This window comes from Vombatus ursinus, unplaced genomic scaffold, assembly GCF_900497805.2.
Source record: "Vombatus ursinus unplaced genomic scaffold, bare-nosed wombat genome assembly UNPS02014811.1, whole genome shotgun sequence".
NCBI lineage: Eukaryota > Metazoa > Chordata > Mammalia > Diprotodontia > Vombatidae > Vombatus > Vombatus ursinus.
Window position 1 is genome coordinate 16,560,306 of NW_020954589.1, and position 16,558 is coordinate 16,576,863.

Sequence of the window (16,558 nt, forward strand, 5' to 3'; positions counted from 1 at the left end):
ATCTATCTATCTATCTATCTATCTATCTATCTATCTATCTATCTATCTATCTATCTATCTATCTATCTATCTATATTCCCCTCCAACTACCCTAATACTGACAAAGGTCTCATGAGTTATAAATATCTTCTTTCTGTGTAGGAATATAAACAGTTCAACTTTAATAAGTCCTTAAGATTTGTCTTTTCTATTTACCTTTTCATGCTTCTCTTGAGTCTTGTATTTGAAAGTCAAATTTTCTGTTCAGCTCTGGCCTTTTCATCAAGAATGCTTAAAAGTTCTCTGTTTCACTGAATGTTCATTTTTCCCCCTGAAGGATTATACTCAGTTTTTCTGGGTAGGTGATTCTTGGTTGTAATCCTATCTCCTCTGCCCTCTGGAATATCGTATTTCAAGCCCTCTGGTCTCTTAATGTAAAAGCTGCTAAATCTTGTGTCATCCTGATTGTGTTTACACAATACTTGAATTGTTTCTTTCTGGCTGCTTACAATATTTTCTCCTTCACCTGGGAACTCTGGAATTTGGCTACAATATTCCTAGGGGTTTTCCTTTGGGGATCTCTTTCAGGAGGTGATCAGTGGATTCTTTCAATTTCTATTTTACCCTCTGGTTCTAGAATGTCAGGGCAGTTTTCCTTGATAATTATTTTGTGTGTGTGTGTGTGTGTGTGTGTGTGTGAGGCAATCGGCGTTAAGTGACTTGCCCAAGGTCACAGCTAGTACGAGTCAAGTGTTTGGTCTGAGGCCGAATTTGAGCTCAGGTCCTCCTGACTTCAGGGCCAGTGCTCTATCCACTGTGCCACCTAGCTGCCCCTTTGATAATTTCTTGAAAGATGATGTGTACTCTCTTTTTTTGATTATGGCTTTCAGCTAGTCCAATATTTTTAAATTCTCTCTCCTCGATCTGTTTTCCAGGTCAGTTGTTTTTCCAGTGAGATATTTCACATTGTCTTCTATTTTTTCATTCTTTTGGTTTTGTTTTATAATTTCTTGATTTCTCATAGAACGATTAGCTTCCAATTGCTCCATTCTAATTTTTAAGGAAGTATTTTCTTCAGTGAGCTTTTGGACTTCCTTTTCCATTTGGCCAATTTTGCTTTTGAAGGCATTCTTCTCGTTGGCTTTATGGATTCTTTTTGCCATTTGGGTTAGTCTATTTATTAAGGTGTTACTTTCTTCAGTATTTTTTTGGGTCTCCTTTAGCAAGCTGTTGACTAGTTTTTCATGATTTTCTTGCATCATTCTCATTTCTCTTCCCAGTTTTTCCTCTACTTCTCTTACTTGCTTCTCAAAATCCTTTTTGAGCTCTTCCATGGCCTAGGATTGATTTATATTTTTCTTACATAGTAACACATAGAGGCTTTGGATGTAGGAGCTTTGACTTTGTTGTCTTCTTCTGGTTGTATGTTTTGATCTTTGTCACCAAAGTAAGATTCTGTGGTCTGACTTTCTTTGCACCATTTGCTCATGATCCCATCCAATCATTTGACTTTTAAACTCTTTGTTAATGTAGGGGTCTGCTTCCAGTGTGGAGAGTGTCCTATCCCAAGGTTTGAGGGTTTTGTGCAGCTGTTTTCAGAGATACTTCTAGGGACCTGTAAATTTTCAGTTCTTCCAAGGTGGTATAATCAAAGGCGAAGTGTTTACTCCTTTCCTGGCTTGTGCTGTGGTCTATGAGTGACCACAAGCGCTCTTTTCTGCCTTGAAACTGTGAGAACGATTCCCTCTTCACCGCCACTGTGAGCTCCACCACACCAATGCTCCTCCTCACCCAAGGATCACCACCTAGAACTGCAACCCAGATCCAAGCACGGGCAAAGCAAGAGAATCCTGCCTCAGTGCCAGCAAAGAGATCCCTGCAATCTCCCTCTGATCAGCCGCTTGATCCCCACACTGTCTGTGGGACGAGAGCTCTGGAAGCAACCGCTGTCCCGGGGCTGCCCTGGGAATGGGGCCAGACCAAACTCCTCTCTCACTGCAGTCGCAGATCTTTCTTATTGACCTTCTAAGTTGTCTTTGGTGTTTGTGGGTTGAGAAGTCTGAAAACCTCCACAGCTCCCCTTGATTTGATCCCCTGAGGCCTGCTCCAGATTCGCTGAGTGACCCATGATGAACTGTGTTCCTCTCCCAGCCCAGTGCAACAGACCTTTCCAATTAACCATCCAGGTTGTCTTGGGTTGGAAATTTGTTTCATTCTGTCTTTTTGTGGGTTTTGCTGCTCTAGAATTTGTTTAGAGCCATTTTTTACAGGTATTTGGGGGGGTTGGGGAGAGAGCTCAAGCAAGTCACTGCTTTTAGTCCGCCATCTTGGCTCTGCCCCACTATTTAGTGCATTTGTAAAGACATCAGACATGTAAAGACACTGGAAGTTGTGAGGTTTTTTTGCTGGTTCTTTTCTTGTATATAGTTCATATCAATCCCTGGCCCTTTTTGCTGCTATTCCTTCTGCTGCTACATACTTTTTACTCTCTATCGTGCTGGGTTTCTCAGACTGACATGTGCACTTTCTTCCCTCTCCTGTTTCCGTTTAACATTCTTTGATTAAAGGCAAACAAGCCAATATTTTTCACCAGCACTTGTTAAATGCATTTCATGTATGGCCAAAAGTCCCCTCACTTCTGCATTTTCATCACAGTCCAGATATCCAAATGCCATTCTCAAACATCAGTATCAGCCAAATATTCACTTCTTAAATTTGCCTCTGTCTATGAATCCCTTACTTTCTGTTAGTAGTAGTGATGAAAATGCTCCCAAATGATCTTCAGTTTTACATAGAACCTCTTAATCTTTACCCATACCTTCTAGATTTTTTCTGGTGTTGTAATTTATTCCCACATCAGTCATCAGAAGTGGGTATTGGACATCAGTTGGTCTCAGTCAATAAACGTTTATTAAGTGCTTGCTGCTAGGCAGCACAGTGAATAGAGTGCTGGGCCTGGAGTCAGGAACACTCATCTTTATGAGTTCAAATCCTGCCTTAGACGCTAGCTGTGTGACCCTAGGCAAGTCACTTAACCCTCTTTGCCTCAGTTTCCTCATATGTAAAATGTACTGGAGAAGGAAAAGCAAACCACCCCAGTATCTTCACCAAGAAAATCCCTAATGTGTTCACAAAGAGTTGGACGTGACTGAATTGACTAAACAACAGCAAATGTTCCAGGCTGTATGCTAAATGCTGGGAAAGTGATAAGGGCAAGAGACAGGTTGACGGTTCTCTTGGAAAGTCTTTCATTAGGTCCTGTATATCTGCAGTGGCAAGACAGCAAACCCCTGTGGTCCACAAATAGCTTCCTTGGTATATCTTTTGCAGAGAGTCATTTATGCTGCACTTAGAGTTGTTTGCTATGTGGCGCAGTGGATAGAGTGCCAGGGCCTATAGTCAGGAAGTCTCATCTTCTTGAATTTCATATCTAGCCTCAGACACTTATTAGCTGTGTGTCCCTGGATAAGTCACTTAACTCTGTTTGCCAAAGTTTCTCATCTGTAAAACGAGCCAGAGAAGGAAATGACAAATCACTCCAGTATCTTTGCCAAGAAAACTCCAAATAGGGTCATGAACATTTGGACAACTGAACAACTAAAGGTTAACGAAGTTCTTTACATTTGTTATCTCATCCTCACAACAACCTTGTGGGATAGGTGCGGTTATTTTTTTATAGCTGAAGAAACTGAGGCAAAGAGATGTTACATGACCTGCCCAAGGTCATGTAACTAATAAGTCTCGAAATCAAAAGATTTGAACTCAGGTGTTTTGAATTCCACTTACAGCAGTCTATTTACTGTACAACCTAGCTATGCTACTCTACTTCTTCCTCTGTTCGTTTTGGAAATCCTTTCAGTGATTCCATCTGTGGATCCACATTATCCTTCCTTAGAGCACAAGAAGCTGCTTCTTCCTAAGATGGTCCACTTCTAGACTTCTTTACAAGAAGAACTTCATTCCTACTCTAGAGCATCATATATTTCAATACAGAGCCCTGGTTCTTCCCTTCATATATTACCCTTCCTCTTTCTAACTTCGAAACATAGTTAAGAATTCCTCTCTGCCGCTTTACATCCTCTTTTTTCTTTCCTCCATACTCATTCTTTCAGGAATTCCTTCATTCCTCCTGATGATCCAACGATTGAATAGAAATGCAGGGCTCTAGTGCTTGTCCTTTCTCCTAGAGGGTGGAAAACAGCTTGTACTTTTTATGCCTTATAATACTTGGCATGATGCCTACAGGGATGTTCTGTAAATGTTGAATGTATACATAACATACTTTTAAGTTGAACCTGCATTATTAACATTTTCTCTATCACTTAAATCTAGACATTCCACAAAACATTAAATCTAATCCTGATCTGTAGTATGCCAATTTCTAACATGTAAATGCTCACGCTGAACATTAAACAATTGATTTTTGTGAGCCAGTTTGAGCTGGCTCCAACCAGCATCTAGTAACACGTAGATCTCCTTCTCTACATTCACACAGCCACCACCCTATTTCAAGCCCTCATCACATCACCTCTTGCCTGGAATATGGTAATATAGCCTTCTAATTGCACTTCTTGCCTCAAGTCTCCTCACTCCTTTCTAGCCTACAAAGCTGCCAAAGTGATTTTCCTAAAGCATAAATTTAACCATGTCACCCCACTTTCCTACTTAGTATTTTCCAAATGGTTCCCTATTACCTCTAGCATCAAATATAAAAACCTGTTTGGCATTTAAAGCTTTTCACAACCTGGCCCCTTCCTATATTTCCAGTCTTCTTACACGCTATTCCTCCCACACACTCTGTAATCCATTCATACTGGCCTGCTTGATGATCCTACCACATCACACTTTTTCTGCCTTCTCTGTGCCTTTGCATTGATCATCCCATGTACCTGGAATGCTCTCTCTCCTCACTTTTTCCAAGCTTCTTTCAAGACTCAGTTCAGTGGCCCCTTACTACAGGAAGCCTGTCCCTCTCTGCCCACAACCAGCTGCTAATGCCCTCCCTCTAAGGCTGCCTTCCATCTACACTTGTTTTACATGTACAATTTATGTACACATTGCCTCCCTCATTTGTGGCAGGAACTATTTGGTTTTTTTCCTTCAAATCTTTAGTGCAGTGCCTGGAACATAGTGAGTGTTTAATAAGTGCTTATTTATTGCTAGATGGATTGATTACTGGTAGAAATGCCAAGAGCATATCCTTTGCATATCACTATACAATTCCCAATGCCCTCTCTACCTGTTAAAGAAAATTCCATTGTCCTTCATCTTTTTTTGGGGAGTGGAGCTGAGCTAGAGTAGTTCTCTTGCTAACTCTTATGTCTATTTTCTGACAAACTGTTGATTTATGAGATGCAAGATGAGAATTTATTGAGATCCACTTACTTTGTTTTACCTTGCTCCTTATCACCAGATACTTATCTCTACTTCCAGGACTCTAGGTGCTCTATCTCTACTTGAGGGTAAAGGCTTAATTTATTTAGCAGACAGAAGTAAAGAAGAAACAAGCACATAAGACATAAGACGTCTATCTGTTATCTAAGAGAGGCATCTATCTCATTGAACCTTACCACTGCTCTTCAAATACTTCCTTTGGTTTCTTTAGTCACTAGACTCTTTGTGATCCTTGAAGTAAGGAAATGTAAATCTTAAGAGAAGTTTCTGATGGAGCCCCACAAGACTCTGTCCTTGAATCTGTCCCTGTTCAACATTTTGTAAAGTATTTACAAAATATCATAAATAAAAATTGAATGAAGGCATTGAAGGGATGCTTATAAAATTTTCAGATGATACAAAGCTAGGAAGTTAATGCAATTACACAAAAGAATCCATATTTTAGAGTCTCTAGGCTAGAACCATGAATCAAAATCAAGAAAGTAAAATTTAATGGTTAAAATTATAAAAGCCTATATTTAATTTAGGGCAGCTAGGTAGTGTAATGGCTAGAATGTCATGCCTGGAGTCAGAAAGACATTTTCTTAAGTTAAACTATGGCCTCACACTTAATAGCTGTGTGATCCTAAACAAGTCATTTAACCCTGTTTGCCTCAGTTTCCTCATTTCCAAAATGAGCTGGAGAAGGAAATGACAAACCACTCTAGTTTTTTTGCCAAGAAAACCTCAAATGGAGACACAGCTGAAAAATGATTGAACAGCAGCATCATTTAATTCAAATAATTGCACAAATACAGAATGGGGGAAAACTGGATTGATAGCAGTTCATGTGATAATCTTGGGGTTTTAACTGACCACAAATTCAATGAGTTTACCCTGTGATGTAGCTGCTAAGAATACTAATTCAATCTCATGGTGTTATCTAAAACATGGAAAGCCACTGAACTATTGTATTGTGTGCTAATCAGATCACATCAGGAATCCTACATTCAGTTTGTCTGTTATAATTTAAGATGAACAATGACAAACTTTATTTTTTAAAAGTGACAATTCTAGAAACCACCTCATAGAAGCAAATAAGAGTGAGAAGAATTAGGTTTATTTAGCCCAGAGAAGAGAAAACTCAGGTAAAATATGATAGTTGTCTTTGGATATTTGGAGGGTTGTCCTATCAAAGAGGAAGGAGACTTGTTTTATGATGGTACAGAAGGCAAAACCATGGCCTGTTGGTAGAAATTACAAGAACAAAGATAAAAAAAAAATTTCTAGTCAAGCTACTCAGCAATGGAATTGGCTGCCTTTAAAAGCAGAAATCTCCATACTGAGAGGGATCCAAGATATTCCTTATGTCTGTCAACAATCAACAGATTAAAACTTTGTGCTTAGGTTGCTATTTCAGTTGAATGAATAAATTATGAGTTTTATGCTTAGAGCTAGTGATTTATTGGTTAACTATCTTTGTTAGGAGCTGTTATCAAACATTTCAAAATGTGTTTTAACAAAAACTGCCTTGGGAGGTAAGATGATAAATAGCAACATCATCTTTTCACTCTGTCAAGAACAACAGACAGCTGTACATGAGTAATATTTATCTACTCACATTCATCCATAGGTGGTCAACCTTTGCCTGCTTAACTCAAACATTTAGATATACTTACACTGACAGCTTCCACCTTTTCTTAAATCTTTCCAACAAGATCAATATAACAGACATAATGATTTCCTGATAGGATTGCTGTAAAGGATTGGAAAACTGAAGGTTATGTAATTGACTCCTTTGGAAATCTTTTAAAATAGGATGAATTATTATTTGTCTCAGGTATTTTAAGTGTAAACCTACCTAAAGTCTGTCAGTCAATAGGACTGAATGATCTAGAATGCTTACTAAAGTCCCTCTCAGCCATTTGAGTTTTTGTACATAAACATCTGGAGAGTTGTAGACCCATAACACAGACCATATATTTCTTGTTGAAAGTATTCACCTTAAATAGTAATATTTATTTGTATAATGTCATTCTTTTGAAAGGCCCTAAGAATATTATGCAAGATATGTTATTTATGCTCCTACATGAGAGTATAAAGTCATGTATTCTATGGTTCTGTATACCATTTAACTCCTGGTGCTCTAATTTTACTCGTTAAGGAAGATAAAATAGTTTAAAAAATGAAAAGACTCATTTCATATTTTAATCTCTTTATATTTTTGTTTATTTAGTATTTTATTTTTCCTCAATTACATATGAAAACAATTTTAACATATGCTTTTAAAATTTTGAGTTTCAAATTCTCTCCCTCCCTTCCCAGCCTCCTCATTGAGAAGGCAAGCAATTTGATATAGGTTATACATGTGTAGTCAGGCAAAACATATTTCCATATTAGTTATGTTATAAAAGAAAACATAGAACTGCCCCCCAAAAAGTTTAAAAAATGCTTTGATCTATATTCAGACTCCAACAGTTCTTTCTCTGATGATGGATAGCATTTTTCATCAGAATCGTCTTAGATGATTGTATTGCTGAGAATAGCTAGATCATTCGCAATTGATCATTTTATAATATTGTTGTTGCTGTATACAGTGTTCTCTTGATTGTACTCATTTCACTTTGCACTAGCTCATATAAGTCTTTCCAGGTCTTTCTGAGAACATCCTGCTTATTTCTTATAGTGCAATAGTATTCCATCACAATCATATACTACAACTTGTTCAGCCATTCCCCAATTGATGGGCATCCCCTCACTTTTCAATTCTTAGCCACCACAAAAGAGCTGCTACAACTGTCTTTGGACACATAGTTCCTTTTCCTTTATGTTTTTTCTCTCTTTAGGGATACAGACCTAGTAGTGTATGCACAGTTTTATAGCCCTTTGGACATAGTTCCAAATTGCTCTTCAGAATGGTTGAATCAGTTCATAACTTCACCAATAGTGTATTAGTGTCTCAGTTTTCCCACATTCTCTCCAACACTGGTCATTTTCCTGTTCTGTCCTATTAGCTAATCTAATAGGTATGAGGTAGTACCTCATTATATCTGTTATATTGATCTTGTTGGAAAAGGTTAAGGAAAGGTGGAGGTTGTCAATATAAGTATATGTAAATGTCTGAGTTAAGTAGGCAAAGATTGACAACCTATGGATGAATGTGAGTAGATAAACATTATATATGTATTGCTGTCTGTTTGTTGTTCTTGACAGCAGATAATGTTTTTTACATTTCTCAGTAGTGATTTGGAGTCCTTTTTTTTCATATGGCTATAAATAGCTTTGATTACTTCATTTGAAGACTGATTTTCATATCTTTTGATCATTTATCAATTGGGAAATTGCTCTTACTTTTATAAATTTGACCTAGTTCTCTATATATTTGAGAAACGAGGCCTTTATCAGAGAAACTTGCTTCAAAAATTTTTTCAGTCATGATTGCTGACTGTATTTCCCTCCATCCTATTACCCTCCTGTTTATTCTATTCTCTCTCTCCTTTCACCCTGTCCTTCCTCAAAAGTGTTTTGCTTCTGACTACCTCCTCCCCCAACTTGCCCTCCCTTCTATTAGTACCCTCCCTTCTCTAATCCACTTCCCCTCCTACTTTCACAAGCTATAATAATTTCATATAGAAGTTTAACCAATATAAATCAATTGTCATAGCAAAGAAACAAAAAGAGCCTAAGATAAACCTTAATCAACAGATATATCAGGCAGAAATATATCATAGCCGGGGCAGCTAGGTGGCACAGTGGATAGAGCACCAGCCCTGAAGTCAGGAGGACCTGAGTTCAAATCTGGCCTCAGATCAAACACTTGACTAGCTATGTGACCTTGGGCAAGTCACTTAACCCCGCTTGCCTCACAAAAAAAAAAAAAAAAAGAAATATATCATAGCCAAAGGAAGTACCAGTTAATGATATGAAATCATTTGTAAAATCATACTGAAAAAGATAGATGGAATATTAACAGCAGTATCACCTCATAAAAAGGTAAAAGCAGTAAAGGTGAAAAGTAAAACCAGGTTTAAAAAGTTTCTCAAGAGACCCCATTCAGGAAGGTCATTTTAAAGACATTTGAACATGACGAAGGAGAACATAAAATAGGAAAAAAATGGGAAGCTCTATCACACACACACACACACACACACACACACACACATCCATACATGCATACATACATATCACAAAAGCCATTTCCACCGTCAGAGACCTAAGTTGAAGGGGGATTCCCTTCTGTTAGCCCCCCTTCTACTAGCACCCTCCCTTCTCTAATCCACTTCCCCTCCTACTTTCCTGTAGGGTAAGATAGATTTCTATACCCAATTGAGTATACATGTTTTTCCCTCTTTGAGATGATTCTTATGACAGTAAGGTTCAAACCTTCCCCATCTTCCCCTCCACTATAAAAAAAAAAACCAACTCTTTCTTGCCTCTTTTATGTGAGATAATTACCCCATTCTACCTCTCCCTTTCACTTGCTCCCAATTGATTCCTCTGTCTCACCCCTTCATTTTATTTTTTTTAGATATCATCCCATCATATTCAACTCACTTCTGTGCCCTCTATGTGTACTTCTTCTAACTGTCCTAATGATAATAAAGTTCTTAGGAATTACACGCATCATCTTTCCATGTATGAATGTAAACAGTTTAACCTTATTAAGTCCCTTTTAATTTCCCTTTCCCATTTACCTTTTTATGTTTCTCCTGAGTCTTGTATTTGAAAGTCAAATTTTCTACTCAGCTCTGGGCTTTTCATCAGGAGTGCTTACAAGTCCTCTATTTCATTGAATATCCATTTTACCCCTGAATGATTATACTCAGTTTTGCTTGGTGGGTGATTCTTGATTGTAATCCCAGCTCCTTTGCCCTTTGGAATATCAGATTCTAAGCACTCTGATGCTTTGATATAGAAATCATTAAATCTTGTGTTATCCTGACTGTGGCTCCATGATACTTAAATTGTTTCTTTCAGGCTGCTTGCAATATTTTCTCCTTGACTTGAGAGCTCTGGAATTTGTCTCTAGTTTTCATTTTGGGATCTTTTTCAGGAGGTGATCAGTGGATTCTTTCAATTTCTATTTTACCCTCTGGTTCTAGAATATCAAGGCAGTTTTCCTTGATATTTCTTGAAAGATGATTTCTAGGCTCTTTTTCTGATAATGGCTTTCAGGTACTCCAATAATTTTTAAATTATCTTTCCTCGATCTATTCTCCAGTTCAATTGTTTTTCTAATGAGATATTTCACATTGCCTTGTATCTTTTCATTCTTTTGGTTTTGTTTTACTGTTTCTTGATGTCTCATAAAGTCATTAGCTTCCACTTCCTCAATTCTCATTTTTAAAGAATTATTTTCTTCAGTGAACTTTTGTATCTCCTTTTCAATTTGGCCAATTCTAGTTTTTGGCTTTCTTTTTTTTTGTTTTTATTTTTTAGGCAATTGGGATTAAGTGACTTACCCAGGGTTACACAGCTAGTAAGTGTGAAGTGTTTGTTTTTAGGCCAGATTTGAACCCAAGTCCTCCTGACTTCAGGGCCGGTGCTCTATCCACTGCTCCACCTAGTTGCCCTGCCAATTCTACTTTTTAAGGAGTTCTCTTCAGTGAATTTTTTTGCCTCTTTTTCCATTTGGCCAATTTTGCTTTTCAAGGTGTTCTCCTCCTTGGATTTTTGTACCACTTTTACCGTTTGGCCTATTCTGTTTTTTAAGGTGTTATTTTCTGCGGTATTTTTTGTGACTCCTTTACCAAGTTGTTGACTCTTTTTTCATGATTTTCCTGCATAGCTCTCATTTCTCTTTCCAATTTTTCCTTTACCTCTCCTATTTGATTTTTAAATTCTTTTTTAAGTTCTTCCATGGCCTGAAAGCAATTCATATTTTTCTTTGAGGCTTCAGATGTGGGAGTTTTGACTTTGCCTTCTTCTGAGTATATGTTTTGATCTTTCTTGTCACCATAGTAACTTTCTATAGTCAGTTTTTTTTCTGTTGTTTGCTCATTTTTTTAGCCTGTCTCTTGATTTTTAGCTCTTTGTTAAAGTGGGGCTTTGCTTTCCGGGTGGAGGGCTCACTATCCCAAAATTTATGGGTTTTATGCAGCTGTTTTCAGAGATATTTCTGGGGATCTGTAGGTTTTCTGTTCTTCCAAGGGAGTATGATCTAAGGATAGGTGTGTTTACTACTCTCGTGGCCTGTATTCTGGTCTGAGAGTGACCACAAGCACTCTTTTCTTCCTTGGAACTATGACAAGGGACCTTGCTCCCCTGCAGCTACAAGCTCTGGTGTGCTACTGCTCCTCCTCACCTACAGACTGTCACTCAGGACTGTTACCTGAACTGAGTATGGACAAACCAACAGAGTCCTGCCCCTTAGTGCCAGCAAAGAAACTCCTGTCATCTCCTTTTGACCAGTTCTTCGACTGTGGGCTGAGAGCTCCAGAAGCAGTGACTGCCACTGCTGATTCAGTTGCTTCCAAGGCCTGCTCCTAGTTTGCTGGGGCCCAGTCTATGGGCCCTGCATTAAACTGTACTCTACTCTCACCCTGGTATGACAGACCTTCTAAGTTGTCTTTGGCTTGAAAATTTTTTCACCCCATCCTTTTGTTGGTTTCTGATGCTCCAGAATTTATTTTAAGGCATTATTTAAAGGTGTTTGGAGGGGTTTAGGGGAGAGCTCAGGTGAATCCTTGCCTTTTGTCTGCTATTTAGCTCTTTAAAATTTCTCATTTCATATTTTTATGCAATAGCTTCCTCACTTGTGAAGGCATTCAGTGTCATTATGTCACTGTAATATGTCTATGTAAAAATAGCTTCATACTGTAGAAAAGAGAAATGAGACTCCACTAAAAACTCACAACTGGCTTTCTTTCTGGCTATAGAGACTTTTGACTCCAAACAAGTATCCATTTAACCCAGTTTTGCAAACTAAGATGCGGATGGAGGACCTTCCTTCTACATATGGTAGAGGGCATTAGTTCAAGCTTCTAAAGGGGAGGGGCAGGACTAGGAGGAGTTTGGGGCATTTTTTTTTATTTTAGTTACTTGAATGAATCCCTATGCTTTCCTTTCTAGATTTTGTTAACTTTTAGGTAAACTCATCGTATTATTTCATCTTTTATTTTAGATTCATTTGCACTGAAGATGAAATGTGGTTTAACTCACAAATTGTTCGAGTAATTGATGAACATGTTGACGAAGATGTAGCATCACTCCTTCTTCCAGAACCATACTTTGTAGATTTTCTTCGTGACATGCCTGAACCAACTGGTGTTGAACCTGAAGATGCTGTATTTGAAGTACCCAAAATCTATGAATTGGTACTTATCAGTATTTCAGAACGTTATTTTAGGTCATCTACATACCCATAGGCATTTCTCTACTTTCCAAGTTATTACAAGTCTTTCAGTTAAAATATATAAGGGATTTGATCCCCCTTATACTTGGGGAGGGATATAGATATCAAAATAGACACCAGTTTTACTCTTCATTTTGAATAAATGTCACTAACCCTAAGTGATCAGACATGGGGTTGTTTTCAAGTGTATTTTGTTTAGACCTATATTCTTAAAAGATGATATAGGACAACTAGTCATGTTCATAGTGATGGGGCTTCCAGGAAAGGTCAGAGAACTCTGACCATACCAAATTTTCATTTCATGATTTAAAAATAACAATGAAAAGACAAAGAAAATAATGCTCCAGAAGTCCAAGAGAGATTTCCCCCCTATAATTGTAGGGGGGAATTGTTTTTAGGTTTGTTGATGCTATAAATTTTTGGATCTAATAATACTTCTTTTCTCTTCCCCATTTTTTCCTTTCCACTCCCCCCTTCTCAGATACCAAGTTTCGAATTTCTGGCTGAAAAACTAATATTTTATCAGAGACAGTTCAATGAACTTATTAGAGGAACAAGTCTTGATTTGGTGTTTTTCAAAGATGCAATGATTCATCTTATGAAGGTTATGTCAAGATTATTTACTGATATGATCATGATAGTCCAGAACTAAATTTCATAAACAATTTAGTATTCTGGGTATCAGATACTTTATAATGGTGGGGCAGGGTGGAGGTTGGAGTAGGGAGGAGAACAGAATAGACTGCACCTGTTACAACTTGAATCAAATGTTGTGGCTAAAATAATTTTTTTTTTGCATCCATCCATATAGCACTACTGGGATAAAAAAGTCAGAATTGAATTGTTTTTGTACTTGGATCCTTCTATACTTCAATTTTTAAGGATGTTATTCACATATTACTGAGGTTGCAGAAGGTTCTTCATGTAAAGAAATGTCCCATCCATGCATTATATTGGGCAATTGTTCTAATTTTTCCTGTATATGAAATTATAAAATATAAATGTAAAATAGATAACTATGTGATAATATCAAATAGTCGGATACTGGTAGGTGGGTCAAGGATGGAATGAGAAAGAAAACCAAAGAAAGAGAATCAGAGTGATCATTTGAACCACAGTTGAAGAAATTTGATGAGGAAAATAGAAAGGAATATATTAGCTGATCACAGACTCTCATAGAATTTTAGAGTTGGAAGGAACCTTGGTGATTATCTAGTCTAATCCTTTCATTTTAGAGAGGATAAAACAGACCTGGAGAGAGGTGACTCATTCAAATTGGTGATAGAACAAGATAAAGCCTAAGTCCCTAAGATCAAAATGAGGGTTGGATTGCCTGGGAAATCAAAGGTGGAAAAGGAGTAGGAATGGGGACAGTTCAGATGCATGGAGAAAAGAATGGTTTAAATTGAAGATTGAGTCACTCAGGACTGTACCATTCTTCATTCTTGCCTTTTATATTCAATCTGCACTATAAAGACCTTCTTTTTGTTTAACACAGAGAAGCTTCTTGTTGACCAGGATTTTTTTTTTTTAACATTCCCCCTTCTAGGATTCTACCCCAGGTCCCTAGACCAAGATGGAGTAGGAAATTTTCATGAGCTCAACAGGGCTTATAGATTGTGAATAACCTGTTTTTTTTTCTAATCTTTAGTTCCTCCAATCCACAAAATAATGTGGAAGGATTCAAAACTGGTTTTGGAGTCTGAAAAAACATAGATGTGATTTTTAGCCCTGCTATTGCCACCAAAATGATATTAAGCAAATATCTTAATTTCTAATAGGCCCCAATTTTCTTGTCTTTAAAATGATGAGATTAGACCTTTAAAAATTCCCTTACAACTCTAAATTCTATTATCCTCTTCACCACAATCAGTTCCTATCTATTGGTTTGGTGATCACTGAGGGTGGAGCAAGGATTTAATACACATATGTACAGACTAAATTGTGCTTACTACAGAAAGGATATAGGGGTAAATAGATTTTGAGACTGGTGGTTTCACGAAAAAAACTGTAGCTTTCCTTTCACTTCTGTGAAAGGAATGGACCAACTGCCCAATCTGAAATCTCATTAAAGGGCCATTCTGAGTGGAGGCTCTTGATGAAAAGTCAGTTATGATTCCTAACCTATATGGGCTCCCCTTGGGGGCTCACTACCTATCATTGTCTTTAGTGACCCACAGAAAATGTTCCAAATTGACTTTGATACTCTTCAATCTCTCTGGTACACAGGACCATATAGCAGATTGTTGTCTGGAAAAAAGCTAAAACAGATTATTTTGTGCAGAGGAGTGATGATCTGATCTTATTTAATCTTCACAATAAACCTGTAAGTTAGGTACTGCTGCTAGCATTATCCTCACTTTACAGTTAAGGAAACTTGATCTCACAGAAGATGTGTCTATGGACACTTGGCTAGTAAGAGTCAGAAGTGCTATTTGAACACAGGTTCTCCTGATCCAGCATTGTTGTCTCCACTGCCCACCTCTGGACGTGGGCCTAGTGTCTCCTTGCACAGGAATACAACCTGTCCCTGGAAATGAGTTGTTTATGTTGAGGTCTGATCCAACTGCTGCTTCAGAGTCGAGTTCCAGGCCTACAGCTCTTCCAGCTCCTTATGAGTGGGCCAAACAGCAGCATCTAGGATCCCTACTGGCCACGGGCAATTAGGGAGTGACTCAAGAACATTGCCCTCACAGGAGAGAAAAAGGTGCAGGGCTAGGGGATCCAAGATACGGTCAATTTGTCAGGGAAACTGCCAAGAAATGAGGCACGGGAAGAAGCAGGAATGTAAATGAATGGGACGTACACTGACATGTAGGGTCGTTGAGCACCAGATTGCCTTGTTGCTATTTATGATGGGGGCTACATGCCGATCTGACTAAACTTGCTTGAAAGTGGCAGCTGCTTATTACTGAGGGTCCTACATGGTCAGCATAAAAGTAAAATCTAGGAGCTGCTATCAAACTGATAAGATTTTATATATTATGGGGTAGACTTAGTATAATAGAAAGAGCACTGGATTTTGATTCAGAAGACTTGGGTTTGAATCCCCAGTCTTCTTTATTGAAGAGGTTTGCATTGTGTGATGTTTAAATTTAAAATGCAGTACCTCTTAGCTCCATCCATTAACTAGTTGATTAAGAATCCTAAGTCATGAAACTATACTTATTTAACTTTTCTTGCTGTCTCAACCAAATTGAGTTTAGCATGATTGAAAACTGGTGGGGGGTGGGGGGTGGTTTGTTTTCTGAAGAGGAGGGAGATAGGAAAGGGGTTGGGTAAGTATTTGAATTTTTATCAAGTTTGAAACAGAATATTTGGTGGCATTTTAATATTCTCAAAACAAATTACAGTACTGTACATGTAAGCCATTGGCCATTTTGGTGTAAAGATGTTTTTAGACTCTTTTAATGCATTTTCAAATGAATACTATATTGCGTCAACACAGATTTCACGCATAATTCGGACATCATGTGGAAATGCCCTGCTTGTAGGTGTTGGTGGTTCAGGAAAACAGAGTCTTTCAAGATTGGCCTCCTTTATAGCTGGATATCGAATATTCCAGATAACTCTGACTAGGTAAGAGGTATTAAGATGATGTAATAGACAGAGAGAGAGAAAGAGAGAGAGAGAGAGAGAGAGAGAGAGAGAGAGAGAGAGAGAGACTTTCTTTGGAATTAAATGTTTGCATTTTCAAGAAATAATTATGCAAACTCATTTCTTGTTCAATCTAATTTTCCCCACAAAAATGGGGGGAACATTATTATAAAACATAGATAAATGTGTTTAAAATGCCTCTTTGGATTTTCTTTTTTTATTATGAAATTGATAAATATCAACAAACATGATCTG

At 37.8% G+C, this 16,558-nt stretch overlaps 1 protein-coding gene across 1 annotated transcript in view; it reads left to right on the forward strand.

Moving 5' to 3' along the window:
• The window catches only part of DNAH8 (dynein axonemal heavy chain 8), a 404,075-nt gene that overhangs the window by 229,182 nt on the left and 158,335 nt on the right, over positions 1-16,558 (forward strand). The window contains exons 59-61 of the mRNA XM_027876336.1: positions 12,476-12,668; positions 13,188-13,310; positions 16,155-16,285. Of these exons, the coding sequence (XP_027732137.1) occupies positions 12,476-12,668; positions 13,188-13,310; positions 16,155-16,285 (447 nt within the window). The remainder of the gene's footprint in view (positions 1-12,475; positions 12,669-13,187; positions 13,311-16,154; positions 16,286-16,558) is intronic.